We start from the raw sequence: 25,099 nt of genomic DNA, 5'->3' as shown, positions 1-25,099 counted from the left end.
CCTGGCGATATGGATTTTGGTTCTCACTGAAAAAATGGTATAAAGCAGTTGTGTTTACTAGGGTCACCTCCAATTGTCTGAGCGGAACATTCATCCTAATTTTTTTCCACGGATAAGAGGAATCGTGCCACATAATGCATCCTATTATCAGCATTTAGCTGGGGATCCGTAAAATGCAACTTCAAGTACAGGAGTCTCCCCCAAGGTGGTAAGTAACTGTGCGTTCAACTTTTTGTTTATACTGGACATCTGTAAAAAAAAAAGATTTTTCAACGATAAATATTCCGACTTTGGAAAACGTTTAGTGCTCATCCTGAAATCCGCGTTCATCCACAGGTAACTGTGCGGGTGAGCGGCAATTATGTATCGGACGAACGAATGCACTGGGCGGCATCATAACGTGCAGCAGCAGAAGACCTTCGACTCTAACTCGTCACCGTAAGCGCCCTATTTACACATTCTGGAATACATTACGGTACTTTCCTTGGCCTTGGCATGCAGTAACTTTTGTGCAACATACATGCAAACATCCACCGTGGCAGTACCCAGCCGAACATGTGTATCATAAACAAGCAAGAGAGTCGTATAACATAATTTGCTCTTAATTTGAACGCAGAAGTTTGGAACGCAGCAATTCGGGGAGACCCAGCCCCATGCTCATGTGGCACTGCGAAATATAAACTCGTGGCCTGCGGGCCCAGTAGATTCCCTACTTACACACTGCAACCCGTAATGTCGCTTCTCTCCCCACGCACCACAAATGTGAGTGGGGCTGGGGCGACGCCACCTACGTAGGGGCAGGGGGGAAGAGGTTAACTACCTCGCCTGGTGTCTATAGGAGGTCGTGGGTGCAATCCCGACCCTGACGCCTGATGTATATTTGGAGTTTGCGTGTCTCCCCGTGGTCGCGTGGATTTTCTTCGGGTTCTTCGATTCCCACCTCCCACCCCCCACTTTACACATTGCGTTTCAACGTCCGTCTCGAGCAGGTGGCTGCAATACATGTCCACGTGATAAGCCACTTCGTTGAGTTATCATTTGGGATCAGGTCGCTTCTGAAAAAGAGCTACATTGCTCAATGGGCCTTACCTGGTAAAATAACAAGTTATTTCGGTAAATATATTAATTGGGAATAATTTGCCACGGCTGCGCTTTCGGCATATACTCTGTATTAGTAATTCGCCATGAACCGAATTGCCGTACTGAATGGTCCAATTTCGGAATCCACGTGGAGCGACGCCGAAAACAATGCCTCAGTCTCGATTTAAAGCTTTCGTGACTGCAAGAATTCATCTTCTTTGGTTCTTTCGGTAAAGTCACGTAGAATGAGAATAAAATAATAAATTAATAAAATAAAATAACACAATATTCTCACGACGTTTCGGCCACAACACAAGCGGCCTTCATCAGGTGAAGAGACGAGACTGTCTGGAGGACAGCGCTGGAGTGAAAAAGCCACGCTCAGATCGCGACCTTTAAGCTGTGTGAGAAGAAACAAAGCGCTTTGACAAAGGAATTAGCATTGAATTTAGCATTGAAATGGCTGAGTGATTAGCTTGTGACTGGTCACAGAAATGGCTATGTTAAAGTTAAAGGTCGCGATCTGAGCGTGGCTTTTTCACTCCAGCGCTGTCCTCCAGACAGTCTCGTCCGTTCACCTGATGAAGACCGCTTGTGTTGTGGCCGAAACGTCGTGAGAATATTATTGTGTTATTTTATTTTATCAATTTATTATTTTATTCTCATTCTACGTGGTGACTTTACCGAAAGAACCAAAGAAAATGCCTCAGTCGAGTGGCAACAACAGTGCAGAGCTGTCGCTTTGGACATTACTTTGTTTAAGCACTCTGTGCAAGCCAACCCTATCAGAAATGTCGTCTACACATCGATCAAGAAGTAATAGAAATGGACTGAAGTACAAATCCCTTCGTCTGCGAGACAAAAGTGTCGGATAGAATTGGTACAGGTGTCATCTTCTTTGGTTCTTTCGGTAAAGTCACGTAGAATGAGAATAAAACAATAAATTGATAAAATAAAATAACACAATAAAATTCTCACGACGTTTCGGCCACAACACAAGCGGCCTTCATCAGGTGAAGGGACGAGACTGTCTGGAGGACGAGACTGTCTGGACAGAAGGCCGCTTGTGTTGTGGCCGAAACGTCGTGAGAATTTTATTGTTATTTTATTTTATCAATTTATTGTTTCATTCTCATTCTACGTGACTTTACCGAAAGAACCAAAGAAGATGAATCCTTGCAGTCACGAAAGCTTTAAATCGAAATTTGGTACAGGTGTCAATGTGTATGGTGTGTTAAGAGTTTGGAAAACTCATTAGGATTTTTTTTTATTAGGGCAGGAGGCACTGAGGAGTACCATTATACACAATTCGGAAGAGTGGATAATTCACTATGTAACACGATTTTGTCCCTGGGTAGTAAGTGTTTTTTTATTGCTTATGCCTAAAAAGTACAGAAAATAGATATTATTCCCCACAAACTTTGCTTTTGTGACCAGGACTTTACGTGAAAGAATGACACAAATTCGCCCGTTTTCTCATTGAAAATAGGTAAATTTCAACATATCACTGTCCTGGTCACAAAAGCAAAGTTTGTGGGGAAATTGTGAATAATAGCCAATTTCTATACTTTTGAGGCATTAGCAATTAGAAAATAACACTTACTACCCAGGGACAAAATGTGTTTTTGTTACACTGTAATTCGGCAAGGCCAGAGCCCCACGTGTCGAATTAACAAGGGTTTACTGTATTTGTATATTTTAAGTGATTTGTTTACCTTTCCGATAATTAATTTGCACTCCTATCGTGCTTTTGTATTGTTTGTTGTAACGTTCTGACCCCGTGCCTGCGACACATATCTTTACAGCTCATCGGATTCCTCCAGTATAAATAAACATTCTTATCCCGATTTCCCCCTCCGCATTTAGAATCAACGTGCGTTTAGAGCAGTTGGCCTGAAATAAATGTCCACGTGATAAGCCACTTCGTTGATCTATCATTTGTAATAGCCAGGTTGTTTAAACACATATATAACAATGTATCGTACTTCAGTGAGCTTTAGGTGATAAAACTATAAATAACTTTTAGTTTACAACCTCTGCGCTGTCGTCTCGCTGTGCGCGGTGACTTTATACCCCCACCACCACTCCCTACCCCCCCCACCACCACCACTCCCTACCCCCCCCACCACTCCCTACCCCCCCCACCACTCCCTACCCCCCCACCACTCCCTACCCCCCCCCACCACCACTCCCTACGTAAGATGGTCGCGGGGGACGTCACGAAGCCTGCCGCCATTCTTTCCATTGTTTGTTGCTATGACATTCTGCCCACCGGCCCCGAGTGGGAAAAGAGCTTTACAGCTCATCGGATTTCTACAGTATACAACTATTCTCAGCAGTTTCACACGTAGGCTTTCGCGGTTAATATCCATGATAAAGGGGTGAGGGGGGTTGGGGTCAGATCGCGTATACATACGGACACACGAGCTCCAACCAAAAACTAAACTTTACGATGTAAAATATGTTTTTATTTTAAAACAGTTCACTTTATAATCGCGGTGTCGTCATCACGCCGCGCAACAGAGACTTTACATTTTGATTTAAAGCTTTTCGTGACTGCAGGGATTCACATTCTTGGTTCGTTCCGCTACGAACCCCACCCCGCCTTACGTAAGATGGCCGGCCTCGCGTGACGTCATGCGCGAGGAGGGGGGGGGATTGGCTCGAGCCTCGAGCGTGACGACACTCGCTCCTCGCGTGACGACACTCGCTCCTCGCGTGACGACACTCGCTCCTCGCGTGACGACACTCGCTCCTCGCGTGACGACACTCGCTCCTCGCGTGACGACACTCGCTCCTCGCGTGACGACACTCGCTCCTCGCGTGACGACACTCGCTCCTCGCGTGACGACACTCGCTCCTCGCGTGACGACACTCGCTCCTCGCGTGACGACACTCGCTCCTCGCGTGACGACACTCGCTCCTCGCGTGACGTTATGCGCGAGGGGGCTCGAATGACGTCACGCGGGCCCGGGGCCTCGCGCTATATCCATGGGGACGCCCGTCGCCATTTTGGATCGAGCGTGCGGGGTTCGTAGCGGAGAGCGCGCGGCGAGGAGAGAGGGAAGCGCGCGAGAGAGACGAGGGCCCCGCCGCCTCCGCCTTGCTCGGCCTCTCTCGCCTTCTTGTTTCTGCCTCGCAGACGCACGGAACGAGAGTCGCCGCGCAGCCGAATCCCGTGTACATAATACAGGCGACGCATATAAGCCGCGATATATTTTTTTGTACGACTTCTATATATTTTTTCCCACCACCACCCCCACCCCCTCCGTCTTTCCCTCATCGACTCCTTTTCTGTTCGCGTCGCTCAAAAGCACGCAGCAGCAGCAGCGCCACCCCCACACCCCCCTCCAGGCATTCAACTCGCCACCCACCCCGACCCGCTCGCTGCCGCCACTGCCGCCAACACTGCAACAAGATGACGAGCGTCTCCTACCACATCTCCAACCTCCTGGAGAAGATGACGTCCAGTGACAAGGATTTCAGGTTCGCGACGCGACACCCCAACAACAGCGGCGACGACGACGACAGCAAAACGACCGACGACTATCGGCAGTTAGCAGCAAATAACAACAGCGACCAATTCGTGAACAAATTTATTTATTTTTAATGTGTGTGTCCCCTACTGTACCATTACCGCGCGCAAGTGCCGTAACCGTACCGGCCTTGCGGTTATTGCATGGCGCCCGCGATAGAAAGGTAGAGTTGGGTTTTTTTTAAATTTGTTAAATCGGTGTCTTAAAGGGGCATGTGTGTTTTTGGTACGATTGCAATGGATGGACTGGATCTCTTTGGGAAATTTGGAATTTCGACTGTCGCGCCTAGGAAAGTACAGTGCAGCCATTTGACACGAACTCTGCCGGATGAAAGCCTCCAACATCGCCGTGCCGGTCGTGGGAGTCGTTTCACCAAACTGTTACACAATTTGGAGCCTAAGACCGGTCCAAAATATCACTTCGCCGCTCACGTTTGCCATGGCCAGGAATCGAACTGGATCGCTGGGTCCGTCGTTGAGCAGCGCGCTAACCACTGCGCCACCGCTCTACCCCCATTACCTCGGGCCCGTCATAGGATTGTGGAATATAAAACATCGATGTTTGAATGGTACGAATGCAAGGCCACTGGTAAGGGCAGCGTGCTTATGGAAGGCCTGCGTCCGTCCATAGACACGTGGATAGAATACAACTGCCGCATAGCTTAAGCGCTCGGCCATTGAGAGCCGTGAGCTATACTTGTGGAGCAGTGTGTAATTTCTACCGCAGACACAGGACACTGCTGATGCTCGGCGTCCGTGTGACGACGGTGTTGTTTATCGATAAAAACTGATCCCCGGCATAGGACGCTGTATGTTATGTAATTGCCATAATCACGACAGCGTATGTTATCGCATTCCGTGTTATCCCGGAGGAATCCGATGAGCTAAGGAGCTCTTTTACACAGACGTCTCCAGTAGAGACGGGTCAGGTATTTGGGATGCCTCGCTAATATTGTTGAAGGTGCGCTGTTGACATATAACCCTTGTGGAGTACAGTGTGTTTTATACTGCGTGTTAGTTCAGTGGCCGGCGTATGGATAACCTGGCCCCCTCACCAAAGAAGTCTACTTTCCACCGCTGGCCCGTGGCCAAGGATGGAGATTTACACTGCTGCTGTCGGTGCTTGCTTTGTCTTTCCTGATTACAGTGCGTTTACAATATTGTGCACGAATGCAATCGTGGTTTGCCTGTCGATAAAACAGCCTCCGTCATAGCAATGTGGAATTTCCACTTGCACCAGGGCCGATGCATCAGATCATCAATCTCCCCAATGCTCGTTTTAGCAGAAAGACAGTGACTTTAGTTTTAGTATATTGCTTATCATATACTTTACGTACACAATTGTACTTGCTTTATGGGGAGACTGGTTCTGCCACAGAAACGTGGAAATTCCATTTTCTAATCCTGATACGAGTGCCAGCCCATGCGCGCCTGGTTTTAGGGACACTGAAGTTTGTGTTTTCTAAATAGGCCATTATTGTATATGTGTGCTCAATCTAAACATATAGTCGTCCGTGAATGAGTGACATGTGAATTTTAATGGGCTTCTAAAATTCTTAAGCTGAAATGCAGTACAGATACAAGACAATCTGAAAACCAAACTTTTAAATTGTGGGTGCCCAAAAAGCGACAGACCAAATGCTGGCAGGGGTTCATTCACGGTGCAAGGGTCAGCCTAGAAATGTAAATTAATTTAAATATCGTGCTACGCGTGTATTAATATACGAACCCCATCGGTGAATCAAGTAGTTTGCCTTCATTGGAATGTGATAAAAAAGCTGATGAATTCGATTATTCCTACGATCATTTATTAGTACTATGCAATTATATACATCGGATGTCACAGTTATCTGCGGAAATTCCATATTCTCATGGAGTGTGCCAATCTATCCGTATGGACATCATTAAATGTGTCGCTTATGCTATAGAATTTCAACCCAACAACCCAAATACTGTATAGGGTATTGCACCGTGTTTCTAAAACATGCGTGAATCCGCAGACTGCAATAAAACAGTGGCACTCATAATGGATCATTGCAAGGTCCTTAAATATATATTGGCTGCTACCCACCTCAATGTTTGCTGTGATCCGTGGGTCAAGTACCATTGTGATTTGGCTACAGTTGGCCATGTTTAATGTACAGCTCCAATTAGCTTTCCATTCGCATTGGTCGATCATTGAGGACTTAATAAATTCCATTACGCAATGTGATCTTTTATGTGAATGGCTATAATCGGGGGGTTTGCAATTCTTGGTAGTTTTGGCCAGTGCATATTGTCTGCGCTGAGTGTTGACAAGTGCTCATATTGAGCAACGCTGTTCCAATATCTCCATAAGCAGACTGTTCTTAAAAGTAGTTGGTGCTCTACTGTACTTCTAAGCATCCCTATAGCCTACTGACCACAGGAAATAAATTAATTAAAAAATGCCTAGAGACCTGGGGGGGATAATGCAGCGTCGCATCAACCTCCAATTAATATTTCCACTGCCTTGTGGATACTACCCTTGTCAGAGTAATGCATTGCTTTAAAATATATATATGAAGTCAGTAGCCTCTTCTGTCCTCAACGCTGCTGCTGCTGTATATGAAAGTAGGTCAAATCTTTTTCAGTGGAAGTGTTGTCTCTGTGGGCCTGTCACCTGCTCAAGGTAAAGGATCTGCTGACTCAACCACTGTTCTGTTCAACAATGATAGCCACTTCATATATATTTGCTGTATTGGATGCAGCCTGTTTTCTAAAAGGTTGCTTTCTGTAATTGTATTATGAGGGTAACTTTTAATTTTTTTACGATTCTAAACTTGAAGTTTAGTCGTGTAATTAAATTGTTTGTTTCACATTAGAAGTTAATTTGCCTGTGCATTTATCTTTTTCATCTCCTTCTAGTTGTGCATCTTGTATTTTGTAATCTCCTACGGGTCTGCCTTGCAAAAGACACGCTCTACCAGTGGCCCTTATTTTCACGAGTGGCGCTCCTTTCTGTCATGCTTGTATTTTGCTGAAAATGTAAACTACATTTAATTATTCACTGTATTTTCTACACTTGATCTACAGCTGTCATTTATATATAATTTATTTTTATATGATTAATCTAGTCAGTTATAATAAATTGTAAACTCTTATCTGGAGATACATTGGTTAACATATCACAATTAATGAGCAACTCAATTGGTTAGGATTGCTCAGTTTTAATCAGCTACATCACACTCTGTGTGCATATCATTTTTAAGTGTAAGTATAAATTTGTTGGAGCAGAGAACTCCATTCGCAGTATACTGATGCAATGTACTGATCCAAGCCGCAATTCTCACTGACAGCTGTGGTTGAATTGATTGCAAAGTATTTTTTTACCTTCATAACTTTTTGTAACATTGAACTATGAAATCTGATTATTTATTTATACTGGAGGAATCTGAGTTATAAAGCTTTTTTCACAGATGTCCAGTAAGGGCGGGTAACAACATTACAACAACAAACAGTACAAAAGCATGATTGTCACGCAAAGTTCAAGAAATGAATTATTGCATGGGACAGTCTGAAAATGCTCTAATTTCCATGCTATTGTGTTATTCTACCTGAATTTTTCACTCTAGCAATAAACCAATGAACATCAACACGTTACAATTTCTTGGCAACCTACAGAGTATATAATATGGTCATTTGGTTTTGTTTCTGAATAGTCAAGCATGTCTGAGGATTTTTTTGCGGAGGAATTTGTTTTGCATAGTTTTGTTCTAATTACAAAAAATGTATCACCTAGCCTAGTCATGCCTCATTTAGCATATTTTTAACCACAACATTACCATATTCTTTCACAGATGGTGAACAGCATCATGCACTGCACATAAATTAATGCTGGAAAATTAGGAACCGCCCTTGTAAAGAGAAGTGTAATGTTTGGCGTTGCGTAAATTTTTTTGTCTGTCGCAGGTTCATGGCGACGAATGACCTGATGTCGGAGCTGCAGAAGGACTCGATCAAACTGGACGATGACAGTGAGCGCAAGGTGGTAAAAATGCTCCTCAAGCTGCTGGAGGACAAGAATGGCGAGGTGCAGAACCTGGCCGTGAAATGGTACGAACTGTGCTGCCACTTGTTTTAAAATAGGAAAACGATATTTCACCACATCCACTATAACAGGATGCTGCCATGGTGTTTGGGTGAGCACTGGACTTGCAATCCAGAGGACGCCGGTTTGATTCACTCTTTTGGTACGGCAGTCGATATAATGGGCAAGTTTCTTAAATCCCCCCCCCCCACCATCTCTGTCTACCCTGTAGTATAAATGGGTAAACCGCAGTCGATCAACAGATGACGTGTGGTGGGGTAGAGTGTGCACTCTCCATTTCTCGTAAGACGTCTGGTGAGCGTGAAAGATTAAGACAAGAATACCCTTTAGTGGGGCCCTCTAGAGCTCCTTGGAGTTCTCTAAAGCCGTTCCGCTAGCATTGTCATCAGTTGCAAATCTGCACCCTTACCACTGTAGCATTGGATGGCCGATGCATAATTGTTAATAATAATCATGACCAGTGGTGCCAACATTTCTAATTAAGTCAATCGTGCTCTCCCTGTCGATGGGTGTCGTGTGCTTTTTAGCCTCGGCCCGTTGGTAAGCAAGGTGAAGGAGTACCAAGTGGAGACCATCGTGGACACCCTCTGCTCCAACATGCTGTCTGACAAGGAGCAGCTGAGGGACATCTCCAGCATTGGCCTCAAGACTGTCATTAGTGAGCTTCCTCCGGCCTCCAGCGGTGGGTCACGTAATAGCCGTGAATATAGATACATGTAAGCAATTCTGAAAAATAATCTCGACATTCAGCCAATGCTTTTCTGGAAAAATAATGTATTCTATTTTAAGTGAGATCATTTTAATATGCTCGCTAAATACATTTTGGCCAGTCTTTATCTGTTAAAATGTATGATCATGTGTTCCACAATATTGTATCTACATGTGTGTATATCTTGGTGAGCGGTGGTGCAATGGTTAGCTCACTGTCCTGCAAACCGAGTTGGATTCCCACTCAAGGCCAAAAACGGTGGTGAATATCTGAACTGATCCAGGGTCTCCCCTTGGTCGACTCAGCCTCAAATGAGTACCTGGTGCAATGTGTAAACAACTGCACGAGGGAGTCGAAGGCGACTCCCTCGTGCAGTTGGGTGTGGTTCTGGCAACCACCAACTCCTTCGCGTGCCGTGCTTGCCTTGTTGGATTCTCACTAACAGCACTTTCCCCAATAGCCTGTAATACCAATTACCATTGTCTTTTTTTTGCGCATGTGTAGGGTCCAGCTTGGCAGCCAATGTGTGCAAGAAGATCACAGGGCGGCTGACGAGCGCTATCGGCAAGCAGGAGGATGTCCCGGTGCAGCTGGAGGCTCTAGACATCATGGGAGACATGCTGAGCAGGTGCCGAAGCCTTTCCCAGTGCATCTCTAACGAAGCAGACTAAATGTCTTCCAGCACTGGCTGTGGCTTTGGCATTGTATGTTGCAGGAGGCAATCGTTGCGAAGATAGTGTAATGCCCTTAGTCAATCCACTGCAGGATGAAGGCCTCACGTTGGGGGTTATTTGATCATATTTAATCACACTGGTTGGTATGCAGCTTTCACACTATTTGGCATGTTTGTAATCCCTGCAAGCATTATCCAGGCTAAATCTTGCTTAGCGTCTGAAAACTGATGAGATCGGGTGCATTTGGGTGATTTGGTCATAGCCACTACTGAAACAATTATTTTTGTTTGCGTTCAAGATGTATGACCGATTAAACCTAATTATTTAAGGGTCACTAGGCCAGCTCTGAAGCAAATATAGTTTTAGAGTGACTAAAAATAAGAATTGAATAGTAGCATGTTCTTGGCAGCACTGATTGGCAACCATCCACAAGGTGGGAATCTGAGATTTATTCTTGGTAAAATGAGCCTTGATGGTCAAAAGTAACACTTGTTTAGCTTCATAACTATGTAACACAATTTTTGTTTCTGGATATTAAGTGTTATTTCGTAATTGCTTATGCCTAAAAAGTATAGAAAATGGATATTATTCCCCACAAACTTTTATTTTGTGACCAGGACAGTGATATTTAGAAATGTACCTATTTTCAATGAGAAAACAGGTGATTTTGTCTCTTCGTTCACATAAAGTCAGAAAAAAAACAACATGAATCAAAATTTACATGTATTTATACGAAAGTAATACAAAAGTGACTACAAAAGATTTAGAAGCGAGTCGTTTTTCGAGATTTACGATGATACTGTAAATCACTTTCACGAATCAGCCCCCAAATGTCTCACATCATGTTCTCCTTATACTGTCCTTGGTAGCAGCGTTCAAAGTCCGGTATATCCTGGTGGAAGCGCTCGCCTTGCTCCTCCGAGTACGTTCCCATGTTGTCCTTGAATTTATCAAGACGAGCATCAAGGATATGGAGTTTGAGGGACATCCTACAGCCCATTGTGCTGTAGTTCTTCACCAGTCACAACCAGCTCCACATAGTTTTCGACCTTGTGATTGGCCAGGAAGCCCCAAACCACTGCAACAAAGCTGTTCCAAACTGCTTTCTCCTCACTAGTGAGCTTCTTTGGGAATTAATTGCACTCCAGGATCTTCTTTATCTGTGGTCCGACGAAGACACCGGCTTTGTCCTTTGCCTCAGACAGCTTAGGGAAGAAAGTCTTGAAGGTACTTGAAGGCTGCCGTCTCCTTATCTACACCTCTGACAAATTGTTTCATTAGGCCCAATTTGATGTGCAGTGGTGGCATCAGCACCTTCTGGGGGTCCACCAGTGGCTCCCACTTGCCGTTGTTCCTCCCCACAGAGAACTCGGTCTGCTGTGGCCAGTCCCGCCTGTGGTAGTGCGCCTTGGTGTCCCTGCTGTCCCAAAGGCAAAGATAGCAGGGAAACTTGGTAAAACCGCCTTGGAGACCCATCAGGAATGCCATCATTTTGAAGTCTCCGATGACCTCCCAGCCATACTCATCATACTTCAAGGCATCCAGCAAGGTCTTGATGCTGTTATAATCCTCTTTGAGGTGCACCGAGTGAGCCAGGGGAAGAGACTGGTACTGGTTACCATTATGGAGCAGCACGGCTTTGAGGCCCTTGGATGAGCTGTCAATGAAGAGGCGCCACTCATTCTGGTTACAGGCGATTCCATTTGCATCTAACAGACTGGTCACATTGTGGCAGAAGCAGAGCCCATCTTGACGGGTGAGGAAGCTGCAAAAAGGTTGGTGATGCTTCCTCTGATCTGCGACTTGCACACTTTCATCCAACAAGTTCCACTGCTTTAGCCTAGACGTCAAAAGCTCGGCATTGGACTTGGTGAGACCAAGATCTCTGATCAAGTCGTTGAGGTTTTTTGGTCGGGGTAGTATGGGTTTCTCTCCTCAGCTCCACCTCTGAAATTGTCATCTGGATCTACAATGTCTTCCTTGCTCTCTGACTTGCTGCTTTCTTCTAAAGACGGCTGCTCTCTCTCCGGAGGAGTGGGTACGGGGATCTCATGGTAGTGTGGCACCGCGGCGATGAAGGAAGGTCCGGATACGTGATAGCATGTGCATTCTTGCCAGTCCGACGTTTGGAAAGGTCCACCATGCAGAAGTAGCAGTTGCTTGAGTGGTCAGTGGGTTCCTGCCAAATTCTTTGGAAAGGGAACTTCATGGCTTTCTTTTCCCCTCTGTACCATCCTACAAAAATACATTTATTTCACCCATGACTAATGTGTAAGAGATTCCCGCAACATTTTTCATACATGATATATTTTTTCAATAGCATTGAACATTGTAAAACATGTTTAAATAAAAAACTTTTTTTTTACAAATTTAATAACATCAAATTCCAAGCAACAATTGTACATCTTACCTTCCAGAGTTGTTTGCATTGCTCGCAGGTGAAATGAGGTGCCCAAGGTTTGTCTTGATCCCTGACAGGCATGCCTAAATATGCCTTGTAGGCCTCGCACATCTTAGCAGATGCTTCCACAGAGTACTTTTTCGCTCTTGTCTTGATAAATTGGCCGCAGACATAGCAAAATGCGTCTGCCGGATGCTTGCAGCCTCTTGATGCCATCTCAGAAAAATTCAGATATGTATCCACTTAGGCAGCTGGAACTCAACTGAACTGATGGGCTTATTAAGGCCCCTGTATGTATACTATTTATATTACTGTAAAGTTCTAGAATGTTCTAGAAGTTACTCCAAGTTTACTTGGCACTGAATCTATCTGGAATGTTCTAGAAAATAGGTACATTTCAAAATATCACTGTCCTGGTCACAAAAGCAAAGTTTGTGGGGAAGAATAGCCATTTTCTGTACTTGTGAGGCATAAGCAATTAGGAAATAACACTTACTACCCAGCAACAAAAACATTTGTTACACAGTAGCTTATAACAACATGTCTTCCCACATTTGTCGATAATAGTATGCCTCTTGTATTGAGCTTGAACCGGTGGATGTCACGATACCAGTTATTGCCAATTCCCCACACACGTTGCACTGGCTGGGAATGTTTTTACATTTTGTGTGTGTGCCTGGTGTGGCGGAGCGTAGACTGGGCGGCCTGCTGGTGAGCTTCCACCAGTCGATCCTCGCCTGCCTGCTGCCACAGCTGACGAGCCCCCGGCTGGCGGTGCGCAAGCGGGCCATCATCGCCCTCGGCCACCTGGTGATGGTGTGCAGCCACGGCCTGTTCGCCGAGCTCACCGAGCACCTGCTGGCCGAACTGGCGCGCAACGAGTCGACGTCCACCACGCGCACCTACATCCAGTGCATCGCTGCCATCAGTCGACAGGCAGGCCACAGAGTTGGTACGAAACCGGGGGGAAATCTGGTCCAACCAAGCGGTGCTCCTGATGTACGGCTCGGGTGATTTGTGTGTTCGGCTATGCCGCCAACAGGTCAGGGTTCGCCGTGCTCGAAACGGTCGGCGCTGTCGAGCGTTGTTGCGTGGCTTTTGCCGGCCTTTGCGGCTTGCCCGGGCTTGAAGGGAATTTTCACGAGGCTTCGGTGTGTGTGGTGAAGCGGAGCAGATGAGATCACGTCGTGCATGTCGACCCTGACTTGCTTTCACCCGGACATCAATGCTTGACCTGACAATAGCGCCGACACAGTAATTTAATCTACATGCAATGATTCTTTGGAATGAGCTGACATTTTGACCGCTTTAGCTAGAGACCCATGTAGTCAATCTTTAGCTTATAAGCAGCCATGATATCCACTGCTGGATAAAGGTCTCTGCAAATCATCGCAATCTGTGGTGGTCTTGCAATGCAACAATTCAAATAGCTCCTGCCCACCAAATAATTGTATTGCTCCATCTCAAACGTGAACGTACTCTCAGGTGTGTTCCCTTATTTGGCTGCCACTGTTGTATCACATTGAGTACAAAAATGGAACCATTAACAAATCCAGTCACAACACAAGCGTGGAGTAAAGGTTCAAAGACTACCAACTCGAAATCAGTGCGTACTATTTTTGTGTGCAGGAGAGCACCTGGAGAAGATCACTCCTCTCATTGTGAAGTTCTGCAAGGTGGAGGATGATGAGCTGAGGGAGTATTGCATCCAGGCCTTCGAGTCATTCGTGCGAAGGTGAGATGGTTGGGTTGTCTTTATCGTCCACGGGTTCTAAACCTGTAATGAGTCAGCGAGCTTTTGCATTGTCAAGATTCAGGGTCGCAATTTGATTTTAGAATCAATTTTCCTGTCTCCTTTTGATCATCTCTTGCTATTGCTTCTCTTTTTTATTGACTTGTGTTTATATTTTTGTTCTCCATTAACCTTACAGTACCATATAATTTTCATCCTCCAATCTATCTCCCATAAACCGGCCTAATTATGTGGTTGCTAGGGAACCATTTTGGCAACTTTGGTCATTATCCCTCTTCCTTTTCTGGTCATCAACCTCACGGATTAGATGCTTGTCTGCGATGTTCCGAATCCAAATCTTCTGGGGGTACCCTCGTTCTAGTCTGCTCATTGGTGCCATGTAGGATGGTTTTCATTAGTTTGCTGGATCCCTTTTTGTGCCGAAACAATTGCAGTTTTCTTTAATCGTGGCTAGAAGTCATATTTAGTTTTGGTGGTAAAATCCTATAAGTTCTTTATATTCATAATAACTTTTAAAAGACTTTGAAGGTGAACACAATTTTCACATCATTGCCATAATTTATAATTAATCAAAACCGACACGCACAATTTTCACGCATTCAGTTTTCAGTTTATTTATTTTGGTACAGCCCTGTGAGCCATTCGGCTCTTGAATCGGCTGCAACCACAACAAACACAAAAACAAAAACACGAACAAGAAAACATCTTAAAGTGACTATGTGACTGTGCAAACAGAAAATCCATGAAAAAACAGCAAAATATTCCTGAAAAAAAGCACCGTACACCAACGCTGTGTGCAAAAAATCCCAGTGGGATGCAAGTCAAAACAACAACAACCACAAGAAAACTTAGATTAAGGCCATCAGTCTAACTCCGTACTACAACAAAACAAACATGTCCAAACTAAAAAAGTTTTCGAAATCGCCAAAAAATAAAGCCATAATTTCAACGTAACAGTGATCATGTAACGTAACAGTGATCATGTCAAGTCGGAAGATGCTTGACGTCCTTAAAGAAGACTTTACTAAAATAAGGAACGTTGCCTAGAATGTTGCAATGATTGCATTTACCGTATTCTCCGGATGAGAAGACACTCCGGATAAACAAAACGGAGACGCATGGGTCACGAGTGTAGAATCGGTTTGAATGGTTGTCACCACGCCGGCTGGGGATCGTGAAGGTTGATGGTGCGCACGTTTAAATTCCTCTTCGTGTGTCCCACCTCGCCTGGCACCAGGTGCCCCAAGGAGGTGTCTCCCCATGTGCCGGTCATCATCGAACTCTGCCTCAAGTACCTGACCTACGACCCGAACTACAACTACGATGAGGACGATGAGAACGCCATGGAGTCTGAGGGGGCGGATGAGGAGGAGGATCAGGGTAAGGTGCAAGAGAAAGATTTAAATTCACTCGTGATGGTTCATTTGGGGCCAGGCTGGAGTTTTAGGTTAACAACCAATTTAATCAAAGTTCACCTGTAAATGAGTTGTCATAAAAACACCACACTCGATCTGCCTTTTAAGAATTCACTTTTCTGCCCATGTGTTTTTTAATTTGTATACTTCCTTTTAACAGAACTGTACGTATGTATTTCTCTTAAATTGCGGAGGGTAAACAAATGGGAGGGATGGGGGGGGGTGAGTGGTTTTGTAGCCATCACACTGCACTCTAAACCAATTGACCTCAGTTCAGTTGCTGGGTCCAGTTGACATCAGTGGCAAGTGATTATCTGAACTGGTCCTGGGATTCGTCCTTCAACTTGTGGTGAGCAGTGTGAAGTATGGTTAAATCAACCCCCAATGATTGAAAGGGCATGGGGTAGGCCTTAATACAGTAATGGATTGACAAAGAGCTGTGCATGTGTTTTTTATGAATTCTATATTTTAAGTTAAGCAACTGCTATAATTAGGTGCTAATTTGTTGAAATGCATTATTAATTAAATGCAGACAGGAACTGAACATCTGTTTCCACCTAAGTGGGGCACTACTTCTGCAAGCAAAGCTGCTGCAAGACAGTTGAGTATACCACTGATACAATGCAGTTAGCAACATTTTAGAATAATAAAGCATCTTTATGTGACAGCATTTATATACGCTGCACGAATGTCATTTGGCGACAATAATGATGCTTTTTTATTTTAGAAGAAAACAGCTTTTAAAATGTATTTAGCATCCGAATGCAACCACATATCAAGCCGCCTTGCAATGGTGAAGGGCTTCACTTTTGGTACAAGGCGGTTGGGAGGTGGGAGTTGCGGTGGGAAAACATGGAGAGAGGGCGTCACTAACTCAAGAATCTTGACCAATCTTATGAATAACTGGCATGTGGAAGGAAACCAGAGTACCAATAGAAAACGTGCACGAAGAATTAAAAATCAACGCTCTGAATGGACACTCTTTTTATTCTATTTATATCGCCCGGCCCTCTGATATACTGGCAATGGCTTGTGACAATTCTTGCTGGTTTTTTTGGTTATTTCAGAAAGCGAAGACGAGTATAGCGATGACGACGACATGAGCTGGAAGGTGCGACGCGCGGCTGCCAAGTGCCTGGACGCGGTGCTGAGCACGCGGCATGAGATGCTGCCCGAGTTCTACCGCACGGTGTCGCCGGCGCTCATCGCTCGCTTCAAGGAGCGCGAGGAGAACGTGAAGGCGGACATCTTCCACGCGTTCCTCTCCCTGCTGAAGCAGACGAGGCCCGTGCAGGGCTGGCTCAACGACCCCGACGCCATGGACCAAAGCGACACTCCACTCACCATGCTGCAGAACCAGGTCCTGTGAGAACCCCCTCTGCCCTCGTATACACCTCAGTAGCTTGTATACACCTCCGTTTCACTTTGACTGAGCTGTACAGAACCAGGCCAGCACAGCTTAAGAGGCACCAGTTTGATTATCTATCGACTACAGAACTTGAGCAGTGCCTTCATTGTGTCACAGCGGTCGCGGGATGTTAACTCCCTCGCCCTGATATACAGGAGGGTTGCGAGTTTGATCCTGACCCTGACGCCAGTATATTTGGAGTTTGTGTGTTCTCCCTGTAGGTCACATGGATTTTTTTCCAGGCCCTCCGGCTTTTTCCTCCACATTTAGAAACATGCTTTTCGAGCATTTAGCTGTTTCAATTTCCACGCAATAAGCTACTTCGTTGAGCTATCATGTGTGGTCTGGTCGCTTCTGAAAAGACCTGTAGAGCTCAGTGGTCCTTACCTGTGAAGAGGAGTCGGAGAATAGTTTAAGCAACACTCTTTCCCTTACACCTGTCTAGAATAAAAATCGTAGTAGTAGTCCACGCAATTGTAGTCTCTACACAATGAACGATTTGGACACATAGGTGACGTTGTCATGCTATGCTTGAATTATATTGGTTGACATCGCATGCACTCCCATATGTTTTGATACAACATGTACTGGAGTGCTATGAAGAGGTGACCGATCGTTTTTTTCACAAAAATGCTGAAAATATTGGAAAAGTTCAACATACGTACATCAGTTTTTTATTGTGTTTTTATTATGAATAACATGAGCATATTACTAAACGGTGCATGTTTGTGTTTGAGTGGTCTTAATTTCCCCTTTTGGCAAGCAACATGGTTGATCAATGACAGTTAAGTGGTAGGCGGCTCAGTCTGTTGGTATGGTTACCTATGAAGTATAACCCTTTATTTGTCTGCACTATGTCCGAAGTGCAATGCTAAAATTGTCTGAAATTGATGCTCTATAACAATGTACACGAGTATAACACGTCGCTAGAAAGTTTGATTTCCGGTGGTCGAGGATAACGAAGCGGCAGCCAAAAAACAGTATTCACCCGAGAGGATGTCCAACGCAGAGATGGAGTGATGAAATCCGCTTATGTGCAGGTGGCAGATGGTTTTCTAAATAATCGCAGGAATGTGAGATGGCGGCGGGTTGGGAAGACCTTCATCCTGGCAAAAGTAGTTTGATTCTCGCTGACGATGCTGCTCGGTAAAACCCCAGCCTTTGCCCCTTGGGGAGTTGACGTTGTTGGCGCTCCTTAACGGCCCGCGCGTTGTTCCCGCTGTAGGTGCCCAACATAGTAAAGGCGCTGCACAAGCAGCTGAAGGAGAAGAGCGTGAAGACGAGACAGGGCTGCTTCAACCTGCTCACCGAGCTGGTGAACGTGCTTCCAGGGGCCCTGGCCGACCACGTGCCCGCGCTTGTGCCAGGTAAACACGTGTGTGCGCTGGCTTGGCACAACCCTGCTGTGAGCCGCATGCAATTCTCTATTCCAGTATGGTAACCCTTTCCCGTTGCAATTACATACATTTACCTGATCAGAAGTAAAAGGCCATGCGGGAAGGCATTTGGCGCATTTTGGCGCCAGCTATCATAGAATGCGGTCGTGTCGCTACAATTCTCTGAGGAGAGTACAGTACAATGCCTTTAAAAAACAGCAACGCTACGCCTCTAAATATAATTAACGATGAACCGCTTGCGCGTTCCGAGATGCAGCGGTGAACGGGACACCACCCTGCAACTTGCAGACGTCTCGGAAGGGGGCGGTTAATAATGCGTTTTACAGTGTCACTTGGTAATCACGGCATCCGCATGCTTTTGAGCCTTCTTGTTGGCTTTCAGAGCTCAATGTAAAGTATTTTCTTTCTGTCAAATGAATCGCAGTACTTTCATGATGTGCTTGCTGGGGATATTTGGCCAGTTCCTTATTCCATACGTTCATACGTGAACTCCATTTGTAACTATGTGTTAGCCCATTGAAGTAAGTCTCATGTGTAGGTTCTCATTTACTAAATGTCTTTACTCCCACATAAATATACTGTATTTATCAAGCCATTTTTTTCATCTCAACTATCTCTTTAAAGTTTCATTCCACAGATTCGATTACTTATTGGAAGCAGTATAATTACGGTGAAAATTCACAATGCAGGCAAGCATAGCAACAATAACCAGGTTATTGTAGGTTGCTAGGTGTCTTGAGGCACCGGCATTCTGCATATTGTGTGTCCCATCAGACCAGTTAACTGTTACGATTTGTCGGTGGCGCGTGACAGGCATTGTGTTCTCGCTGAGTGACAAGTCGAGCTCGTCCAACATGAAGATCGATACGCTGGCATTTGTGCACACGCTGCTGTGCCATCACCCACCCGAGGTGTTCCACCCCCATGTCAAGGTATCCATGTCCTCTTGCTTGCCCACCTTGGCACACTCACGCTTTTGTATAGTCTGCCAACGCAACCGGGAACCGCACGCTGCACACAGTCCTGGATGTCTGTGCCACACCAAAACTCTTTTATCAGCCTCGTTTCTTTGTGTATGATGAGTATAAGAGTTTGTGTTTGATTATGGATTCATAATGTTTTTTTATAAATTGTTGTGTCAGCCTTGTGGCAGGTTTTTTAATATTGATGAAGACGGGCCCAAAACACCAAGCCGAGAGGCATGGTGTCGCACGCCTGTGGTTTAGCGCTTTACATGGAGGATTGTTAGATCGCATTCATGTTTAAAACTCAATCCTAGAGTGAGGTGGCGAGGAGTTAGTAGTACAGAAAGTGGGTAAAAAAAAACTATGCAGACCTTTTGAGTGTTATTCATCTATATGTGAGTTTTCTCCAAGTACTCCAGTTACTTACATATGCATAGCAGCTGCAATAACCTTAGGAAGGAATAGGCCAAACATCACAAGGCAGGATCCTACGGAAAAGGTTTTGAGACTAAGTGCAATGTCCATGGGGAAAAATAAGCAATTGCTTTCTTAAAACTAGGTCATTGCAATTTTTTATTAAAAATTCTTTGATATTGATTTTGTGTTTTTTTTACAACTGTTATTGATTGACACAATTGGTTTTGTTCCATAAGGTGCTGGTGCCGGCTGTGGTTGGATGCGTGGGTGACCCCTTTTACAAGATCACTTCAGAAGCCCTGCTGGTCACACAGCAGCTTGTGAAGGTGTGAGATTACTCCTCCCGTCAGCGCTGTTGGTCACACATCGCCTAATGACTACGTTTGCCTCTGCTGAGGTTACATCATTAAAGCATAAGTCTGAGATCTCATACCCTTAATGGAGGGGCTTTGTGCAACAATGACGATGGTGATTAATGTGTCATTCACATGAGTGAATAGTGTACGCATGCTGTTTGTGTGATTGACTTTTGTTACATTTGTGTACGTGGGGTTGTTTAGGTTATCCGGCCATTAGATCCTTTGACCAGGCCCGTGAAGGCTCCAGTGTTTGACCCAAAACCATACATACGAGACATCTTCACCTGCACACAGAAGAGACTGAAGGTAAGATTTTGTTGAAACAACACTGGTTATTTTCGTGAAGACCCAATGTCAGCCCATTTACAGCTTATACTGTTATCTATATAAATAAAGAACTTGTACTGTATATCTCAAAAACCTCTATGGTACTTCCCGACAAGGTAGAAAGCTGAAATTTGGCACATGGGTAACTTTTAGGACACAAACAACAGGAAATATCTGAAAATCTGATATTTTTCATTTTAAGGCTCCCAAATCTTGATTTTAAGTGCCCGGTAAATATGTTTGTGCGTGTCGTTCAGAAATCGTTAAAAATACAAAATTGCGAGTTTTTTCGTTTGATAGAACGTTAAACAGAAAATAAAATTAAGGCGACAACTATCCTATCTTTTTTTGTTTTTGAGACTTCCAATGCAAGCAGTTTTGAAGGAAAAATTACGCATTTTATGGTGTTGAAATATTAATAATTCGAAAACGGTAAAAGATAGGAGCTTCCCCTCAAGCCTATGTGTTAAACTCCTCTCAGAGTATTACGTTCATTATGTTTTGTTCTTTCTACTAAAAAAGAACGGAAACTTTAAATTTAGTGGTTTCCAATGGGGCACGTCTTTAAATATATAAGAAGCTGAATCAAGTCGTCAATAATGTGTGTGTTTTTTATGCAGAAAAATACACATTTTTGGACTAGTTAGTGTCTGATTGTACATAAAAATATAAAATCATATCAGGTTCATTATTATATTTATTGAAAACTTTTGTTTGGCGAAGACGGGCTTCATGAACTAGTACGTGATGTTTTGCTTAACAAGGAAAATAAGCGCCATTAAACTCAGCAAAAACCACAAGTCATTTCTGGAACGCATGATCCAGTGCCTCCAGAAGTTCTGTACGGTACTAACTAGGATTGCCAAATTAACATTGGTTTGCATGCTGTTCAATTGTTGAGCTTCGGAAGTGCAATTTCCAGTGTCTTAATTTAAAACATTTGGCATGCCCATCCATCAATATTATTTAAAACAATATTATTTAAAACATTTGGCATGCCCATCCATCAATATTATTTTGGAACACCGTATATCCATCCACGTCACTGCAAGGAGGCACTATAATGAGCATTGGTTCTTGCTTTAGTAATATCTACACTACCATCTCGATAAGATTATGCTCGTGCATTAGTGTAGCTCTTGTGATATCAAAGGTCCTCCCTGATGCGCAGCAAAAACAAACACAAACCTCTTTACCCCCTCCGCTTTCGCTGCCTGCCCGCCCGCAGGCGGCCGACATCGACCAGGAGGTGAAGGAGCGCGCCATCGCGTGCATGGGTCAGATCATCTGCAACCTGGGCGATGGGCTGGGTGCCGAGCTCGCCGCTACGCTGCACATCTTCCTGGAGCGCCTCAAGAACGAGATCACTCGGCTAACCACGGTGAAGGCACTCACGCTCGTCGCGAGCTCCCCTCTGCGGCCGGACCTGCGGCCCGTGCTCGCCGAGGGCGTGCCCATCCTCGCGTCGTTCCTACGCAAGAACCAGCGCGCGCTCAAGCTGGCGACGTTGTCGGCGCTCGATGCGCTCATCCGCCACTACAGCGACTCGCTGACGGCACCCATGGTGGAGGCAGTACTGCAGGAGCTGCCGCCGCTCATCAGCGAGGGTGACATGCACGTGTCGCAGCTCGCGGTGGGCTTCCTCACGACGCTGGCGCGCGTCTACCCCGCCGTGCTCACCAAAGTCAGCGGCGCCGTGCTCAACCAGGTCTGTGAGGCGACGTGAGCTTTTTGAAGTTGTCGGTGTGGAATTTGGGCTCAAGAAATGTTTAAATGTCGCTGGTGAGCCGGCACCTTAAAGGAGGAGCCCTCTGAGCAGCGACCGGAGGGCTCGTCGGTGTGAGTTGATGGTCTCATCCCCTACGCTTAGTTTGGCTCAGTTCAAGCTTTGAGGATTATTACTGGTAGGAACCTCTGGTTACACCAGCCCACAGGGGATTATTGTGTCCGTCCGTGTGGGTGGGGGGTGGGTGGGGAGGGGCTGGTCACCCCGTGGTGCCCTTATAAAACTCAACATTTAACCTACTCACGCCGGCTTGTGCCCGCCCTCACAGTCGGGCATATTTGCAGAATACACCACGCCGCCGTTGACCCTGGCCATTGACCGAGCAACCCAACGTTCCTACCAGCTCTCTCCGCAGGAATGTGTTTTTTTGGTTCCAATATCTGTTCGATCTGTTATGCAACAAACATTAATTTCTGTGACCCGCACTTAGGGCACGACGCCGACTCGAGCACCAGTTCTGGGCACAAACAAACAAATACAGTACGTCGCCTCGTCGGTCTGCCTCCCGACTCCGGTGCTAAAGCTCTATGCATTATTAGTGACTTTTTAATATTTTTTGCCTCATTTTAACCTTAAAAATGGCTGGTAATAGGGAAGGTCAGTGGTCTTTGAGATGGTGTTGAAGGGAAAGGTAGCAGAAAAAGGCCAATATATTTTAAGTGAAAAGTGATTCATTTGGTGAGAGTGGATGGTCAAACTCTGAAATCGGAAGCCAGAATCAAGGTAAGAACTTTGTAAACACTATTATTGTACTTTACATAAGATTGGTAGTTTATTACATATTTAATTTGTATTCATATAAAAAAAGTTGCATACCCCTGACCCTTGGACATAAACGTAACCCCTTAATATGTCATTGTTTCTCTGGGAAAAACCGATCTTGACCTATGTAATTTCGACTTTTTCAGCACCTTTTCTAGGAACGTAACTTGACATAGGGCCGAGGACCGCCTGTATGTAATTTGATTTACCATTATTCATTAATGCTTGTGATTTTTTTTTCTCTCTCCCCCACCATACAACTCGCCGTCCACCACCGTCCCACACGCAGGTGCTCGGGCTGGTGCGCTCCCCACTGCTGCAGGGCGGCGCCCTCTCAGCCGTGCTCGACTTCTTCCAGGCCCTCGTGGCCACGCGCACCACGAGCCTCGGCTACCTGGAGCTGCTCCGGCTCCTCACAGGTCCCGTGTACGCGCAGGCCAGCGGTGGGGCCGTGTCTCCCGTCTCCCCTGCCTCCCCAGCGTCGCCCGGAGGGGCCACCCTGGCCTCCACGCCGGCGCTGCACAAGCAGGCCTTCCATTCAATTGCGAAGTGTGTGGCAGCGCTCACCGTAGCCTGCCCGCAGGCAAGTCTGCATAACTATCTCTGTGTGTGCGCGCATGCGTTTTCGGATGGTGGTGATATCACCATAACTTAGTAGAAAATGATGGCAGCTGTTGTTAGGGTTATTGTTTGTAGATTTTTTTTCTTCCAGAATGTATTATCGATTTCAAGAGTCATGGCATCGATAATGAAATCGAGTTTTTGTTTGTAACAAACCCTGCTTCCTGTGCGAAATGTGATTGGTCAATGGTAGTGATAATATTTTTTTTCATGTAATTTTTTAAAATATATATCCACCATTGTTTTGAGAAAAACCATCACCCTTGTCATTGACAGAGTGCTGGTATCTCTGTTCGTCCGCCGAAGCAAACTGTCCTTGTTAGGCCATCCCAAGCACCCGTGACCAATTTGTGTTCCTTCGGAAACAGGAGGGAGCGTCGGTGACGGCGCAGTTCGTGCAGGATGTACGCAACCCCAAGTCGAGCGACGCCGTGCGGCTGCTCGCGTTGCTGGCGCTGGGCGAGATTGGGCGGCACTTGGACCTGAGTGCTCAACGTGACCTCAAGACCGTGCTGCTCGAGGCATTCTCGTCGCCCAGCGAGGAGGTGAAGTCGGCGGCGTCATATGCCCTCGGCAACGTGAGCGTGGGAAACTTGCAGCAGTACCTCCCCTTCGTGCTGCAGGAGATCGGCAGCCAGCCCAAGCGTCAGTACCTCCTGCTGCACTCACTGAAGGTGCGGTCATCGAGGGACACGGGAACCACTCGCCCTGCACCACCCCAAACAATCCCGCAGACCAACCCCTTAAAGCGGGGGTGGGGAAACTTATCTTTACTGAGGACCGAGTAGAACTTTTTCACCTTTGGCTCCACACATTAACACAAGCCATTCGCACCTCCGATAAGGACGGTTGGCTACGTACGGTGCGAAAGAAATTCACCAAACATAACTAGTGCACTAAAATTAGCAACAGTGTAAAAAATATTCGCGCCTCGTACCTGGTTAGTGTGGATAACATGATTGCAGTGTTGGGATAATATTGTTTGCAGGCCTTGAATGCAACTCATGTGGCCACGGGCCTTACGAAATGAAGTGTTCGGGCCGTAGGTTAAATATAAACCATGTGACGGGCAGTTCATAGTTAGACAAGTGTTATTTTTAGCCGACAAACAGCTGTACCGTAATCAATTGGTCATTGGTGCGCACTGTTCTCTGCAAGAAAAATTTAATTTGCTACCGATAATTACAAAGAGTTTGTTGTGGAAGTGGGGGGTACTCTAAAGACTCTGACATGCATGACTGCGGTGAAACAGACCTTAGAGCATATCTTCTTGGTCTTTTGACTCCTGGAGGAGCTATGCACCGTGGAAGACCTCGCCAGGGATGCTGACCGGGCCACATCATCATCATCCCGTGCCCGATACTAGATAATCGTTTGACTGGTGGTGGAAATACGAGGAGGAGAAGAATACCAAAGAGTGA

General features: G+C 45.6%; 1 protein-coding gene across 1 annotated transcript in view; it reads left to right on the top strand.

The window, feature by feature from the left end:
• The first annotated feature begins 4,394 nt into the window (after nucleotides 1-4,394).
• The window catches only part of LOC116947459 (cullin-associated NEDD8-dissociated protein 1-like), a 34,243-nt gene continuing 13,538 nt past the window's right edge, over nucleotides 4,395-25,099 (top strand). Inside the window, exons 1-15 of the mRNA XM_032963224.2 lie at nucleotides 4,395-4,566; nucleotides 8,546-8,689; nucleotides 9,212-9,366; nucleotides 9,898-10,021; nucleotides 13,164-13,420; nucleotides 14,098-14,203; nucleotides 15,459-15,601; nucleotides 16,704-16,996; nucleotides 18,270-18,411; nucleotides 19,255-19,373; nucleotides 20,060-20,149; nucleotides 20,384-20,488; nucleotides 21,738-22,217; nucleotides 23,347-23,640; nucleotides 24,047-24,352. Of these exons, the coding sequence (XP_032819115.1) occupies nucleotides 4,499-4,566; nucleotides 8,546-8,689; nucleotides 9,212-9,366; nucleotides 9,898-10,021; nucleotides 13,164-13,420; nucleotides 14,098-14,203; nucleotides 15,459-15,601; nucleotides 16,704-16,996; nucleotides 18,270-18,411; nucleotides 19,255-19,373; nucleotides 20,060-20,149; nucleotides 20,384-20,488; nucleotides 21,738-22,217; nucleotides 23,347-23,640; nucleotides 24,047-24,352 (2,826 nt within the window). The 5' untranslated portion in view covers nucleotides 4,395-4,498. The remainder of the gene's footprint in view (nucleotides 4,567-8,545; nucleotides 8,690-9,211; nucleotides 9,367-9,897; nucleotides 10,022-13,163; nucleotides 13,421-14,097; nucleotides 14,204-15,458; nucleotides 15,602-16,703; nucleotides 16,997-18,269; nucleotides 18,412-19,254; nucleotides 19,374-20,059; nucleotides 20,150-20,383; nucleotides 20,489-21,737; nucleotides 22,218-23,346; nucleotides 23,641-24,046; nucleotides 24,353-25,099) is intronic.

This window comes from Petromyzon marinus, chromosome 30 (genome assembly GCF_048934315.1).
Source record: "Petromyzon marinus isolate PM22_M1 ecotype Great Lakes invasive population chromosome 30, UKy_Petmar_22M1.pri1.0, whole genome shotgun sequence".
Classification (NCBI taxonomy): Eukaryota; Metazoa; Chordata; class Hyperoartia; order Petromyzontiformes; family Petromyzontidae; genus Petromyzon; species Petromyzon marinus.
The sequence above is the reverse complement of the archived record's forward strand: the minus strand, read 5'-3'. Positions and strand labels throughout refer to the sequence as shown.